This window comes from Caloenas nicobarica, chromosome Z (genome assembly GCF_036013445.1).
Source record: "Caloenas nicobarica isolate bCalNic1 chromosome Z, bCalNic1.hap1, whole genome shotgun sequence".
Lineage (NCBI taxonomy): Eukaryota > Metazoa > Chordata > Aves > Columbiformes > Columbidae > Caloenas > Caloenas nicobarica.
In genome coordinates, this window is record NC_088284.1 from 94,206,280 (window position 1) to 94,221,017 (window position 14,738).

Consider the following 14,738-nt stretch of genomic DNA (forward strand, 5'->3'; position numbering starts at 1 on the left):
CATGTATCTAAAAAGTCTGAGAAACACTAAAACTATCTTGCAATTGCACAGCTTAACACTCTGTTTCCCCATTCTTATGTTGCCTTAAGCGATTCCTCTACAGCTCTTCCCTGGGCTTCTCTCCCCTTCTACCTCTCGTCTTAATGACCTGTCCTCACTCGATCTCAAAGTTGCCTCCTGTCCCTTCTCCTCCCATTCTTTGAGACATTTCACCTGAAAGGAATACCAGGTCACAGGACTCTAAACCTGCTTAGTCTGCCTTGAATTTTTGTCACAACCCATTTTATGTGCATTATAGATAGCAGTTACAGAAAAAATGCAGAAGACTAACCTGACATTAATTTGATCAAGATGTTTAGCTTTCTTTTCAATTATGCTATATAATAATTCAGTAATTGGGTTTACACAGTTACATAATTTTAATGTGAGTCTTATTGCTCTTAACACTGTCTTATTGCTCTTATAAATGCCCCATCACCCTCTGTCACACCATTAGTGTTTTGGTTCTGATCTCTGAGTGCATTGAAATCACCAGGACTTTTTTCCACAGACTTCAGTATCCTTTGGTTTGGGACCTTTCTCACTGAGAGCCATGCAGCAGCACAGAGTGTCTTCTTCTGTAGTCTCTTTTCTCCTGTAGCTTAAATAACTGCCTGTAAATACTCAGTCCTGGATTAGACCAAAGCAAGAAAGGTGGCCTGGCTAACCCAAGGATTGCCTCACAAAAGCTGTGTCCCAAATTATCGAGGTATTAAAAGTACTCCGATAGCGTTCCCTGCCTGGTCATTCTCCTTTTCCTGTGGTCTCTGTGTGTTCTCTTGTGCTGGCCTGAAGTAGCAGTGCTGAAATGCTGACAAATAAGCTTCTCATGGCATATCTCTGGCTCTGCCAGGGGTTGCAATTTATATCAACTTACAGGAAGGGCCTTTTCTTGAGAGATTTCCATTTCGGGAGGAATGATTCTGTATACATGCTGTTCCTGAGTTACCAGTAAGACGTTTTCACTGTAGCTGCAGAGAGCAGTGGGTGTGTACTCACTGTCTGTTCTGACAGAGGTTTTGATGTGCATCAGTAAATCCAAGTCAGAGAGAACAGGATTCTGCTATGTTTTGTCGCAAAAAATTCAAGAGAGACGTAGAAGTCACAGACATTTTTGAGGATAAAGTAATCTAAATAAAATCAGATGTGTTTCCAACGAAGTAATTTTACAAGCCGCTATTATTACCTATTAGAACAGTATTAACAACTCTGGAAATCAGTCATGGTTGCATGCCCTGCACTATAAACCGTAACCCAAGATGTGAGGTTCTCTAAAACTCAGAAATGCACTCTGAAAATGCAGATTGTTTTCCTCTAGACACTGCCATAGCAGTGTACTGGTTCCCTCTGATGCCAGCGCAGCCCAGCTGCCACCAGGAAAGCTGTTGTGTCTCAGCCTCATGCTGCTGGAAGGAGCAGTCTGTCTTGATGCTTAATCTAGCTCTTGCTTGAAAGTGGTTGTTTGTTTTAGGTTGTTATTAACTGGCTTTATTTTCCATACCCAAGCAGTCATGGTGTTTAGAATTCTGGAAATAACATCCTAAGTCAGCATGGATAAAATATTATTTTCTATTTTGCTGATGATTTATTTTAAGGATTTTTCATTTGCTTGTAAACTAATGTTTTAATGTTTTGGCAATAAATATTTGCTACATTGTAATGCAATAATTTAGCAGGTTATCTTTATTCATCTATTAGTTATAAAAAATCAGTTTACAAGAGACATTTTAGTCTAATAATAGAGAAGTTCACTATGCCGGATTATAAGTTGCTTCTAATCATGCCTCTAACTGGTTTACTAACAAAAAATAATGCATAATTAATGTTACAAATCACTTGTCCAATATTCAGGGGCCAAGAGGTCTAGATGGTCCTCTAGGAGAACCAGGAACACAAGGCATTAAGGTGAGTGCTTGCATTGTTCAGTACTGTACAAAATATTGAGACAGACCATAACAGATAAGAAAACAAACACACAAACAAAAAACCAACCCAGCATGTCAGAAACCATAAAGTCCCATTTACTGCAGGAGGAGATTTGCAAATTTCTGCTTTCTTCAGGTACTTCATTATTATGGTATAAGCCCATCTAAGCTTGAATCTGCACTTTCTGCAGAGTTACCCAGCATTTAAACTGATCGCAACTGTATACAGCTTATCTAGCAAATGCATATAGAATTCACACATTTTTGGTTATTTTTCAGGGAGAAAGAGGTGATCCGGGAAAGAAAGGAGTTCCTGGGCTCATTGTAAGTATTATAACCAGTCATTTGAGTAGGCCTTAATACAGTTACTACTAATTTCTGAGCTGTGTTTGGAAATTATCTGAAACCAGCATTGTCTTTCAATATTTCTCGTTGACCAGGGTAAAGCTGGAAATCCAGGAGAAAGGGGAGATGAGGGTGCAGTTGTGAGTATGAAATTCTGTAGTACTTCTGCCAATAAAAAAACCCCAAAGTGCTCCTACTTTGTTTCACTCTTGAATATGAGGGCTTTTGTCTACTTTAGAGCAGCTGGAAAACCCTGATGGTAAGGTTTGCATCTGTTTGTACAAAGAATCAGGGGCAGAAGTGAGAGTAAGCATGAACATGGACTAGTCTACTACAAGACCAGTGTTTTCATGGATGATGGTCCACAGAATACAATATGATAGCAAATTGCAGCAGAAGAAAAGGTCATTGCAGTTAGAAGGGGCAGGGGGGGAGATCCTAGAAGTTTGTTCATTTTCATTTTATTGTAGTTTTAAGGGAGAAAGTAATTGTGACATAAAAAATAATTCTTTGATAAACTTTTAGAGTAGATGTGTACTATTGATGTTGGGATAAGTGTAGAAAAATGTGTAAAATGTATATCCCATGAATAGGAGATAATTCTTCCTCTTAGAGCTTCTTTCAGTGGAAATCTGACATGTCTTTGAGGCCTTCTTTTACAAAGAAGATTACCAGTCAGTCCAAATTGTATTGGATTTTTAATAAGGAAGGTAGAAGAAAAGCAGAAACAAAGCAGTAATTGTGGTAATTTTACGCTGAAATTGGGACTCAGAATGTTGGTTGTCACTGTACTTCTCTTGCATCTTTTGCTCAGATGTAGGAGCTTGTTGACTCTCACCTTTGACACGATGGGTTTTCATTTCCTCTTCATTCACTAGGACTTCAAGTGTATTTATAAATATAGAAATGAATGAAATAAAACCTCGTTAGGTTGAAATGATGGGAATTAGTATGTTTATTGCAAAGTACAAGATACTATTACTCCTACAGCTCCAGTTTCTAGAAGAGAGTGTGAGACAGAAATGAGCCAAATTAAGCAGAAGGAAAAGTGAGCTGTGAACCTTACAGATCATCTCAAATACAGTTTGTAGGGCAGGACACTCATAGCATTGTGTTTGGGCCCAGTTTGCACACACAAACGGCACATGAGTCCAAGGAGAATGATGGGGTACTGGTAAATGGTGGGTCAGGCTGAGATCCATCCCTATGTGAAAGAAACTGAGGAAGGGTTTATTCAGGGTGCCCTCACTTGCCACAGGAGCTAGTGATGTGGCAATGCACATCAACCAGAAGAAAAGGCTGCATGTATTTCTTGCATTTCTGAACCAAGTTATTGAGTGAGCAGAAATATGAGAGGAAGCGGCTTTTCACAGAATACGAAACAGCTTTTTTCCAAGGATTTTTTATTTTCTTTTAATCTTCCAGGGTTTACTTGGGCCTCCCGGAGCCACAGGAGACAGGGGACCAATGGGAGAGCCAGTAAGTTGATCCTTAGGCCTGCTTAAAAATTTTTCCACGTATTGTACTAAATTCCTTGGTAACTCAAGCACCATTTTACCAAGATTCAGTGTTGCCAACTGTGGTTAGATAGGAATTGTGGGGTAATTGTTCCAAAACTGGAGGGCTAGACTCTGACTCCCTTGCTTAGAGTAACTTGTTCATAAGGAGACCTGTTAATCATGTTGGGAAGTGCTGTAGTAAAGGGTGTGCAACATAAGAGAGCATTACAGAAGCTGGACCACAATAATACGTGGCTTTGCGCTGCATTGAGGTAGACATCTACATTATGGATTATGTAAATATATGTGCCAATACTGATATTAGGCAAATTTTAGGATAGTTATTCAGAAACTCAGGGACCACATCTGTTTGGCCAGTTAAATTTTCAACAAAAAAGAGACTATTATAATAAACCTCAGATATTCCTCTGCTGGATGGATTCTTTCTCTGATTGTTATTATTTCAAATCCACACTCACTTTTATGTGGCTAATACTGTAACAGAAGAACATGCAGAATCTGCAGCAAATATATATTATACAAAGTGCTGCAAGGTGTAGCCATGACAGGAATAGGATTGCATTCACCATCTTTGGGGCTAAAACAGATATTATATATTAATAAATTCAGTGAAAGAGTGTGCATTGTCCTAGGAGCATTTGGGAGAAGGCTGCTACTTTATAGGGCAGAAATCTAATGAAGTTGTCAAAAACTGTGTGTTTTGATTGCTCCTGAAAAGTTATTTTGCACCTCAAATGACAAATAGTTAATTTAAATCTGGAAAGCGAACTGTTGATATATTCTTTCTACTAATTATTATTATTTCTAATATTTCTGTCAAACTGTAGGCTGACATGCTTACAGAAAGCTATTGCACATTTTGGGGGGCTAGAAAAGACAAACATTCATTTTGGTAAATTTTCTTTTGGATGTGATTGCCTACTTAAGCTGCCAACTTGTAGGAGTGGCAAAATGTTTCAACAGAAAATGTATTTTCTAATGGTTATTATTGGATTCCTGTCACTTCGTCTCTTTCATTTACCTTATCTAATTTTCATATTGTAGACATCTGAGAGCCTTACAATGCGAGGCTTATACATGAAATTCCTCTGTTTTCTGGTCAAGTCTGAATGTTCGTATATATAGAATGACTATCAGCCTTATCGAATTTAAGTGATCTACTGTTGAGCAACCTACATTTCTGTTGTGCTCATCATCCTAGAATCTACACGTGCAGTGTCAGAAGTAAGAAAAACTTATCCCGTGAACAGTGCTCCTTTTCTTTTGAGTGCTGAAAAACTAAAATGTCTTCAGAAAACGGTCTGCAGAGCTAGAAATAAGTCAGGAAAATGACACAAGATGGTCTGAAATGAAATGTGTGGCTCTTTTTCTAACTGCCCATCCAAGCAGCTTGATTTCATCTTCTATCAGCTGGTCACTCTACAAAAGCCAACTGCTGAAGCGATTTCTCTGGCCCTGTCACTAGTTCTGCATAGAGCAGAAAAACCATAATTATTGGTGGAGTAGCAGAGAATCATAAGCAATTGGAACTATTTGTAGTAATGGGCTTGATATAAATTACAACTTTACCTACTTGTCAGACATTTCAGTAAAATTCTTCTTTGCAAGTTACCTGTTGTTAATGGTTAAAAGCAGTCCCTATATTGCTATAAAGTTTTGGCTTCTGAAATTCGCTGGAAGTCTCGAGGGAAAGATATGTTACCAGTCCAGCAGCCTTAGCTCCATGGTGATATTATGAAGAAATACTTGACGTATGAGTCAAACTTAAGCTTTGTGACACTTGCCTAGTGGAATGCCATGGAGTTGCTGCAAACAAAAACTGCTGGACTTTGTTTAGGACCAAGTGAATTCTCAAGGGGAAATTAACTACAGTTTCAGTTGTTCACACTTAAATGAAGCTATAGGGTAGAATATATGCATCTGCTGAAATTCTCTCAGTAATATGCAGTTTACATTGTTACAAGCAAACAATATACTCACATTATCACTGCCAAGTCATCAGGAGGAGCAAAACCATATGCATAGTCTATAAGAGGAAGTGAAATAAAAAAGACTAAATATTTGCTTAAAAGGCTTCTCTCATAAATATGGGTAGCAGTATCTTTCTTTTACATTATAATAATAGATGAACCAAATGTTTTGAGTTTAGAATGTACTTAAACACAGATGAGTCCCAAAGGGCTAAATAGATATGGGCTTTCTGAAAGTTCAAAGACTGGATAAATCCAGAGGGTTAATTTATCTTGACATACATTCATAGTGGCTGTAAGCTTACAGGCAACCTCTATTCCATCACACAAATACCTCTCTGTGAGCAGAGATGGACAATGTAACGTGCAGAGAATTTGAGCATGCCACTTTAGGAAATGATCCCTACGTGTTACTGCAATAAATGTATTACTTACAGTAGAGCTTACAGGAAAATGCCCATAGTATAGTTACTAATATTACCAAAAAGGCTCCGGCTTTTAGTCCATTACACCTCAGTGATTGTCCTGTATAAACATTGCTAGATCCATAGCAAAGCACACTGGAGTTGTTTTCAGTTAATTCCATACCAGACTGTAGGCTTTTCCACAAAGCAAACCAGACAGTCTAACAAACCTTAATTAAACACAGTCTCAATCAAGAGGAGAGCTTAGTTTAGATAATAATTTACTTTTGGTCTAAGAGAAGAGACATCTGTGCTATTATTTGCAATCTGTTATTTCAGTGTGTCAAGATTGGCAATGAGGTCTTCAGTAGTGTATGTCATTGTGGTACTTACATGCACTGTTGGATTCAGGAGGAAAGACAATGAAATATGCTTATTTATGCCAATTGGAAGAGTTCTGAAGAGACAAAGTCAAGACTATACAATCTAATTTAATGCTAATTGAATGATGCATCCAAAATTTTGTTTGATGCTAGGGTCCAAGAGGACAACCAGGGGATGCTGGCCCTATTGGAGAAATGGGTTTTGAGGTGAGCTTTTAATCATTTATATAGTAATTATAAACACTCGAGCAACTGAATAAGCGTGGACAATGTGTTTATAAACATTCTTTTATTACCTGCAGCTGACTTAAACACTGAGAGCTGCTGAGAGACTTTCTTACTTAAAGCCATTACAAAAGAAAATGCCTAAAATAAGTAGCTTTTTCTGTTGTGAGCACTGTCTTTGGGCATACGGTCATGACTTCTGCAGCTAGAAGATGAACGTTGAGTTGAGCAAATGAGTTGTCTTTTTCTTTTTTTTTTTTTTGAAGCACCATTCTCCTTGCACTTAGACAGTAGAACAGCATTAATCATATGTCCCTGCAAATGGTAGATGAAGAAGAAAAGCAGCTGCAGGCTGTCTTCTTGCTAACTTTTGCTTCTATTTCTTGCTTCTTTTTTTTAATATCTCTTTGACAGAAATATGACAGAATGTATTAGCCACATTTGCAATGAAGTAGCTGAGGGGTGAGATCACTTAGAACAGAAGGGATTTGGCTTATTCAAAGAAACGTGCTTCCACAATCACCCAAAATCCTGTCTTCTGACTGTTAAAAAAAGGATTTAATGTAAACTTTACAAGAAGAAATCTGATGCCATTAACTCTTTAAGGGCCGAAAACTCCAAAAGGGGTTTTTTTTCTCCAAAGGCTATATCTGCTTGGCTCCAAGCCTGCACGGTGATGAAGTTGTCAGTCAGATTTACAAAAGATAGATGATTACTCGGCCTGCTAGTAATTTATGATGAAAGGTACAGGCTTAGTGGTACTGCTGAGCCTCTCATACATTCCTGACCCACAGTGCAGTTCCTGAACTCCTCCTATACTCTCTTTTCTTCTGTTGGGCTCTAGTAAGAACAAAGAACTGTGTTGTCTTAATTTGATTTTTTTCAGACATGCACATTTCCCAGTGTCTCATGTTGGTTTTCTGCTTCAGTTTTAGCTGTATTATTTGGTGGTTGCAAAATTATTATTGGTGACCATATGTAACAGTAGCTCTTGTACCACACAGGGACCTCCTGGCCCTGAAGGAGAACCTGGCCTGCAGGGAGAACCAGGTGCAAAGGTAAATGTTGAAATTATTCTCTCTTGTGTTGTGTACATTTTCAAGTTTCCATAAAAGGAAATCACAGTGATCTGATTTATTAGCAAAGTAGGTAGTGATACAGGAAATGAGCCATTAAGAAATATTGTTATTGTCATGATGACTGCATTATCTGTAAATCACATCATTGTTAGGAATAATAACCCTTAAAATCCAATGATTTACTTTTCCTGTGATGTTCCAGGGAGACATTGGACCTGCTGGGAAGGCTGGAGAGCCAGGCAACCAAGGTTTAAGGGTAAGCTGTGGATGCAAATCTTCTTCCAAAAAAGAAAGTATGTTACGAATGTGTCAGAAATGCAGGTTGGAAAACCTTGATTTCTCAGAAGACTTCAAAAAGAAGTTATTTTCTGATATCTTAAAAAAAAAAGTTTTGTAGCAAGTTAAAAAGAGTATTGATTATAATGTTGAAATACTTATGTCTAAGTGTCTCATGTCACTGAGACATGAACGAGTGGTTTGAGCATGGAGGTAAATCCAAGGGCATCCAGTCCAGCTGTTAAGATGACAGCACACAATAATGCTGTGTACAGATACCCAGTCTGGGGGAGATAACGGGAACATTGTAGTCTCAGAAGAGCAGGGTTTCTCTCTATACCACTATTTGAAGCAAATGATTTGCTTCTGGTGCTGTGGATGGTTCTTCCGGTACTTGATTTCACCAAGCGCTTGTGCCCCTGCTTATTCCTGTGCACCTTACCTCCCTCATCTGACCCAAACAGTTGCCTACCTTTGAAGGCTGAAAAAACCTTTTAAATTGCTAGAATCAGATTTTGTTCGGGAAGCTTTTAAAAGAGCATAAACTATATCCTTTCAGACCTAAGTCTTACCATTGAGCTCTCTTGTTCCATTAGCTCTTTGCTGTCATCTTTTTCTCCTGCCCAAAATCTCCATCGAGGTGCATTCCACAATTCTGCCTGTCCTTGGAGAGGAGTAATTCCTGGTACTGGTCCACATTGGGTGCTCTGGGCTTCACTGTACTGCTGTGTCTGAAATACTGTGTTAATAGCATAGGGCAGCTCATATTTGCTTTTTTTAATATCTGCATCAAAAGTTGCAAGGGTATTTACCTGAGAAAGGCAAATATTCTCAAATGCCATGGTGCTGATACTGTTGGTAAATGATGAGTTTCTCATGGACCTAAACATACCAATGTAGCAGTTACCCACATAAACATGGAAGTTTCAAGACAGAATATGTATATTTTGGAGGTTACTGTAATTACATGTTATAGACTCTAAAACCAAGCCATCTCAGTGCCACTGTCTAAATCTCCAGTGTTATATGGATAGTGTATTGCCTCATTTTTCTAATGTTGATCATCTTTTGTGTTTTCCCATGTTTGAGATTCACAGGGCTGTGACTCTGTCACTGTATTGTAGATCAGTAAAAAATGAAGATGAATAAACTATAACAGGAACATAAAAGTTGTCGTAAAGATTATAAGCATGCATAAAACTAGTCCAAGTTCTTCCAAGGCAGTACTTCTATGCTGAGAAGTTTAGGCAATAACTTTGTTTTCAACTGTTCCTTTCTATAAGGGTGAACCAGGACCTCCAGGAGAAGATGGTGTTCAAGGAAAAGATGGCCCAAAGGTACCTTCAGTTTTTGCAGCAGATGTAAAGCAGTCATATTACCTTAAGGATCCAGATCTCTTCTCCTATTTCACTATGTTAACAGAGCCCCGTTGAGTGCACTTAGTTTTAACATAGGAGGCCCTGTATATCCTATGCTTTCCTGTGCATTTTCGGCACATACCTACCCTGAAAGAGCTGCAAAGTTGAATGACTTGACAGAGAAATGAAAGCTGGAGAACTGAGTGCAGCTTATTTCCCTGGTGACTACCATGCTGGAGAGAGCAACCCAAGGCTCCTTCACTCCCTGCTGTGCCAGGAACTGTGGCAGATGCCAGGACAGGGGATGTCGCAGAGGACACTCTCAGGTAGTTGGTGATGGATGAGGCAAAATCTGGCTGTAGGAGTGTTTGAAATTAGGTAGAAAGGGGTTTACCCTAACTTGGAGCCTGATCTGAATTGGGAAAGATTCTGATCAGTTTTAGTGTGCTTTTTTTTGTCAGACTTGAAGATTCAGAATTCACTTTGCTACAGAATACTTATTCTTGAGAAACAGCCTGATTAAGGGCTTTTTCTTTTTTCTTTGTTTTAGGGAGAACCTGGAGACCAGGGACTTCCTGGAGAAGATGGTGAAAAAGGAGAGATGGGGTTACCAGGAATTGCTGGACCCCCTGGTGAACCTGGCATAATGGGCATTCCTGTAAGTGTTTTCAGGTTTAAGTGGACTTTTTGTTCATTTTCTTTTTGTAATTGTTTTCTTTTTAATTTTGCTCGCTACTTTTATTTTTTATTTCTGATTTTCTATGGCAGTTAGAGGTGTCCATCTTTAAATTAGCTTGCATCTCTTTTCTATGTGGTTCCCCTTTTCAGGGTTGGTAGAGAGAGGACACAATTGTTTTTCCTATCTTAGATCTGGGACCTCTTAGCAGACAGTGATTCCTCACCACTTGTCAACCAGATACATACACCACACAACCTGGAGGCTTTCACTTCAGATCTCTCCTCTCCAGACAACCTTCTGTCATTAGTCTCTGTCCTCACCTTCACTTGGATACTGTGAGCAATCTCAAGGTATTAGATCATTCTTCAAATTTTAAAAACACTCAAAGAAATTGGCAAGATGCATACACTACCATAAATTGTGCTGTAAGATCTTCTGTTGTTATGTATCATTTTCCCTACTCATGGCTTTGTTTACTGTCCCAGGGCTACCTAGTTTTTTTTAGTTTAGATTAAAAGTTTCTTGGCACAAAGAACTGCCATTTTAAGCAGCTTGTAAATGATGAAGCATTAGACCTTAGAGCACACAAGATTTGGCTCCAATTTAAGACTTTGTGCTAACGTTCTTGCCACATACATGCTTGGCTGTCATTCCTTTTAACAAACCTTAACAACAAAAGGGAAGTCTAAAAATACCATTTCTAGAAAGAGTGGCATCGCTCCCAGCAGCTAAAATCCAGCTATAAAATCTATTTTTCTGAAGTTTTATGCAACTTTTTAATGTGAACTAATATTTTTGAGCAGTTTCCAAAGCAAATATGTAGCTTCAAGTTGGACATCAGATTCCTTTACCAAAAATCATCATGTTCTCACTTGCAATCCTGTGGCTGCCATCTCTATACGTGATGATGGAGTCTGAGTAAACATTATTTGGAGGGCCAACTGTCAATGGTTGTCAGCACTGTCCCCTCTGTCCTCTAAGCATCAGTGTTACAATCTGCTCTCTTAACTCCTGGGTTCTTCACAGTGAACTGCTCTACTAGTGAAGGAAAAAAAATGCTCTTCTAGTTGTCAGCATGCTTAGTGTGCTACAGAACTGGTTTTTTTTCTGATCCAATGATATCACCCTGACTTTTTTTCTGGTTTAAAATTATCATAGAACAGCTCAGCCCTTGGCATGTCTATGTTGTATGTAATTGTGCTTGTATACAGTAAACATCAGCAGCGCTGCTGTGCCTCAGTGAGACAGACAGGTCTGGCAATTTGATGTTTGGGAGGATGTGGTTAGCTGAGGATTTTTCAGGTTTTTCCAAAGGCAGCTGCAGAGCTGCGTTGCTCCCCAGTCATCCTCCCTGGTGTCTGGGAGTGTTCACATCACGGTTTTGATTTGATATCCTAGGGATGCAGACAGATCACAACATCCTGTTTTGAACTCAGAAATAAGTTTCCTACAATCAGTTGTCTGAGGGTTTTGTTGAGGATGAGAGTAATATTACGTTTTCCTTAAATGTTTTCCTTAAGCTTCACAAATCAGTTTAAACTCTTATTTACCCTGGCTTATCACCACAATGACTCAAAAAACCCTCCCAAATGAACCCAAATGTATCTCCCTTTATCTAAAACCGAAGCTAAATTACTTCCTCTAACTCGCAGAACTTTTGGGTAAATTGAAACCGGTGAGCAGTGGACACATCCAGCCCTTTGGGGGAGTCAGTTTTTGAAGTGACCGAGAAGGCAGCGGGGCTATAGCTCCATAGCACCCTCCATCTGCAGGCAGCGCAGCCGGTGACACAGGCACCCAGAGACGGGCAGTGGTCGGCACCAGCATTTGCTGAGTTAGGCCTACAGCGACTTGTGTCGAGGACCTGCTCTTCGCACTTGACAGCCCCAAGGTTTTCTTAGTTTTCCTCTGGTTGTGTATTGTATTTCTCTAAATTCAGTGGTTGTCTTGAAGCAATTTTATTCCTAAAGTAATATTTTCTCTGTGGACAAGATGTATTGGATTTCCCTCCCGCCCTGGTTTCAGTGCATTTTCACTAGTTAGATAAGTGATCCCTGATGCTTGCCCACTTGTTTCTGCTGTAACTTGAAACAGTCCTACTAACTTGCTCACAGCCACAGTTAATGACAATTTTCCTCCCACCTCTCTGCATTACAAAAGCCTGCTTAGTTGTCCAATTTGGAGCACAGTTTAAACATGTTTCCAGGCCTTTCTCAATAATTTCTTTTTCTCTCTCTAATAAATGTACAGGGCCCCGAAGGAACACCAGGAAATCCAGGTCAGAGGGGCCGTTTAGGAAAGAAGGTAGTATTTTTCTTGTTCACCAATTCCCTTCCTTTTATCTGAAACTTGAATTTACATTACAAAATAATTCCATTGAACCAAGTCTATCCCTGTTTTATGTCATGCTTCAAGCCAATTTTTTTTTTCTTGCTGTCCATAGCAATTAGAATTGTCATCATTCTGCAATCAATAACATTCAGGACCTTAGGAAATGTAAATTTGTATCAGGATGTGATTTTGCAACTCAGAACAGTTTCTGCTGCTATCAAAAATGTTAAGCTTTGACTAAAACAAAACAAAGTAATAGGCTTTAGCAGAGGGGCTTTTTCGTTGTAGAGTTCTGGGTTCAGACATTCTAAGAACTACGGCAAATGACATCCATCAATGTGATACTCCTATTGAATAATGCTGTTACACACTCTGATTAAGCATGAACTGCATTTTGAAACCTAGTGTCAATCTCATATTATTTTTAATACACCACCACCAACAGGGGGAAAAGGGACAAATTGGCCCTCCTGGTGAAATTGGACCTGCTGGTGAATCTGGCCAACCTGGAGAAATTGGTCCCAAAGGTGCAAGAGGAACTCGAGGTCCCTTGGTTTGTACAAAACATGCTTATTTAAAAGCTCATGTATTTCTGGTTTAGCAGAATTGTGCCTCTCCATGGGAAGAGGCAAGTCATGGCTGTAGCAAGCATAAATATTTTCTGAGGTAGCTGGAGATGCAAGCAGTGTTCTTCACGACCAGTGCATCCCGATATGTGCCCTGGTCTTTCAGCATCAGAATGAGATCTGTGCACCTCTCCAGACAGAAACACGACCTATGGCTTTGGAAGGAGTCGTCTCATGCTCTGGTCAGGTTCCTGAACTAATGAGGCAAAGCGCCCATCTCACTGCTTCAGAGCCCAATCCTGCCGCCACTAAATGCAGCGCTCTGTCCCTGAACACATGAAGTACAGAAGTAAAGTAACTATCGGCCAGTATTTTCAAGAGAAGGACTCAACTTCCTAAGGTGGTTCCATCCTCAGCTTCTCTTGGCATTTATAAACAGAGGTCCTACGCACCTCTGAAAGCTCAGATCCTTTTGATATTAATTATGCATAGGAATTATAAGATTAGGACTGAAAATGTTGACCATTTTTTCCACAGAACAGGGAAAAGCCCGGTATTCTTTATGAAATGAAGTTGGACATAACAAGGAACTTGTCTATGCTTCTCAAATCTCAATATTTGAAGATTTTTCCAAGTGATAACTTAATAAAGTGGGCATTGTAACATTTTACAAGGGAGCTCATTTTTCTATCACTGGCTTTTGCATTTAACAGGGACGCCTAGGAGGAATGGGACCTGAAGGAGAGTCAGGAATTCCAGGTTATGGAGTGAGTTTTTTACTGAATTCATGTACATGCACATCCCTAAGTCAGTCTGTGGTACTCTAAATAATTTCAAACATCATGGGGATCTGTATGTAGAGTACACAAATATCTTTCAGAGTGTCAGATACTCACATATGTTTATATGACATGTGATTGCCTACTCAGAAATGTTAGCTTTAACCAATGATGACTGGGTTTTCTGAGTTCACTAGCAGTTGTTTTTTACCACAGATTTGAAACCCTTGTCTGTCCAACGTATCTTACCCTTGTGAATGAAATTCCTATGAAACTACTACAGCTATTAATTATAAAGATTGTTGAGCAAACCACCACTTCTGCTTATTGTCTGGCCAGGCAGGTACCAGAAACTGATTGAATGAGGTTGGTTGAAGGACATAAGAATATTGTGGCTTTCACTGAAATATATGATCGTCATTATGGATGGATTGAGTCCTGCTCTTACAGACCAGACTGCCATGTCTCTTTTCTGAATAGAAACTTCCATTAGTGGCCCTAACTCTGAAGTGATACCCAGCTCGACCCCTCACCTGCATCCAAGCCCTGCCAGACCTTTGGTTTCCCACTGTGCACAGAATTTTTTCTGCACACAATACCTCTTCTGCCTGGGCCCATTAATTTTGTGCCAAGTCACTATTTAGCGTTATTAGCAAGCAGCAAATAAGTAATAGTAACAAGCAGCTAAAAGAAAATTTGGAATGATTTATTTATTTGTTTTGGAACTAATTTTTGGTTTGTTTGCTTCTTTTAGGGTCACCAGGGTCCTCCAGGTCCCCCGGGGCCTCCAGGACCCAAAGGAGAAAAGGTATGAAGATGGATTATACTGTCTTACAGTTTGAATAACTATAAAGGCAGG

General features: G+C 39.4%; 1 protein-coding gene across 1 annotated transcript in view; it reads left to right on the forward strand.

Moving 5' to 3' along the window:
* The window catches only part of COL24A1 (collagen type XXIV alpha 1 chain), a 144,167-nt gene that overhangs the window by 100,168 nt on the left and 29,261 nt on the right, over window positions 1-14,738 (forward strand). Inside the window, exons 29-41 of the mRNA XM_065656280.1 lie at window positions 1,891-1,944; window positions 2,244-2,288; window positions 2,405-2,449; window positions 3,735-3,788; window positions 6,740-6,793; window positions 7,816-7,869; window positions 8,093-8,146; window positions 9,450-9,503; window positions 10,075-10,182; window positions 12,454-12,507; window positions 12,980-13,087; window positions 13,814-13,867; window positions 14,634-14,687. Coding sequence (XP_065512352.1) covers window positions 1,891-1,944; window positions 2,244-2,288; window positions 2,405-2,449; window positions 3,735-3,788; window positions 6,740-6,793; window positions 7,816-7,869; window positions 8,093-8,146; window positions 9,450-9,503; window positions 10,075-10,182; window positions 12,454-12,507; window positions 12,980-13,087; window positions 13,814-13,867; window positions 14,634-14,687 — 792 coding nt within the window. The remainder of the gene's footprint in view (window positions 1-1,890; window positions 1,945-2,243; window positions 2,289-2,404; window positions 2,450-3,734; window positions 3,789-6,739; window positions 6,794-7,815; window positions 7,870-8,092; window positions 8,147-9,449; window positions 9,504-10,074; window positions 10,183-12,453; window positions 12,508-12,979; window positions 13,088-13,813; window positions 13,868-14,633; window positions 14,688-14,738) is intronic.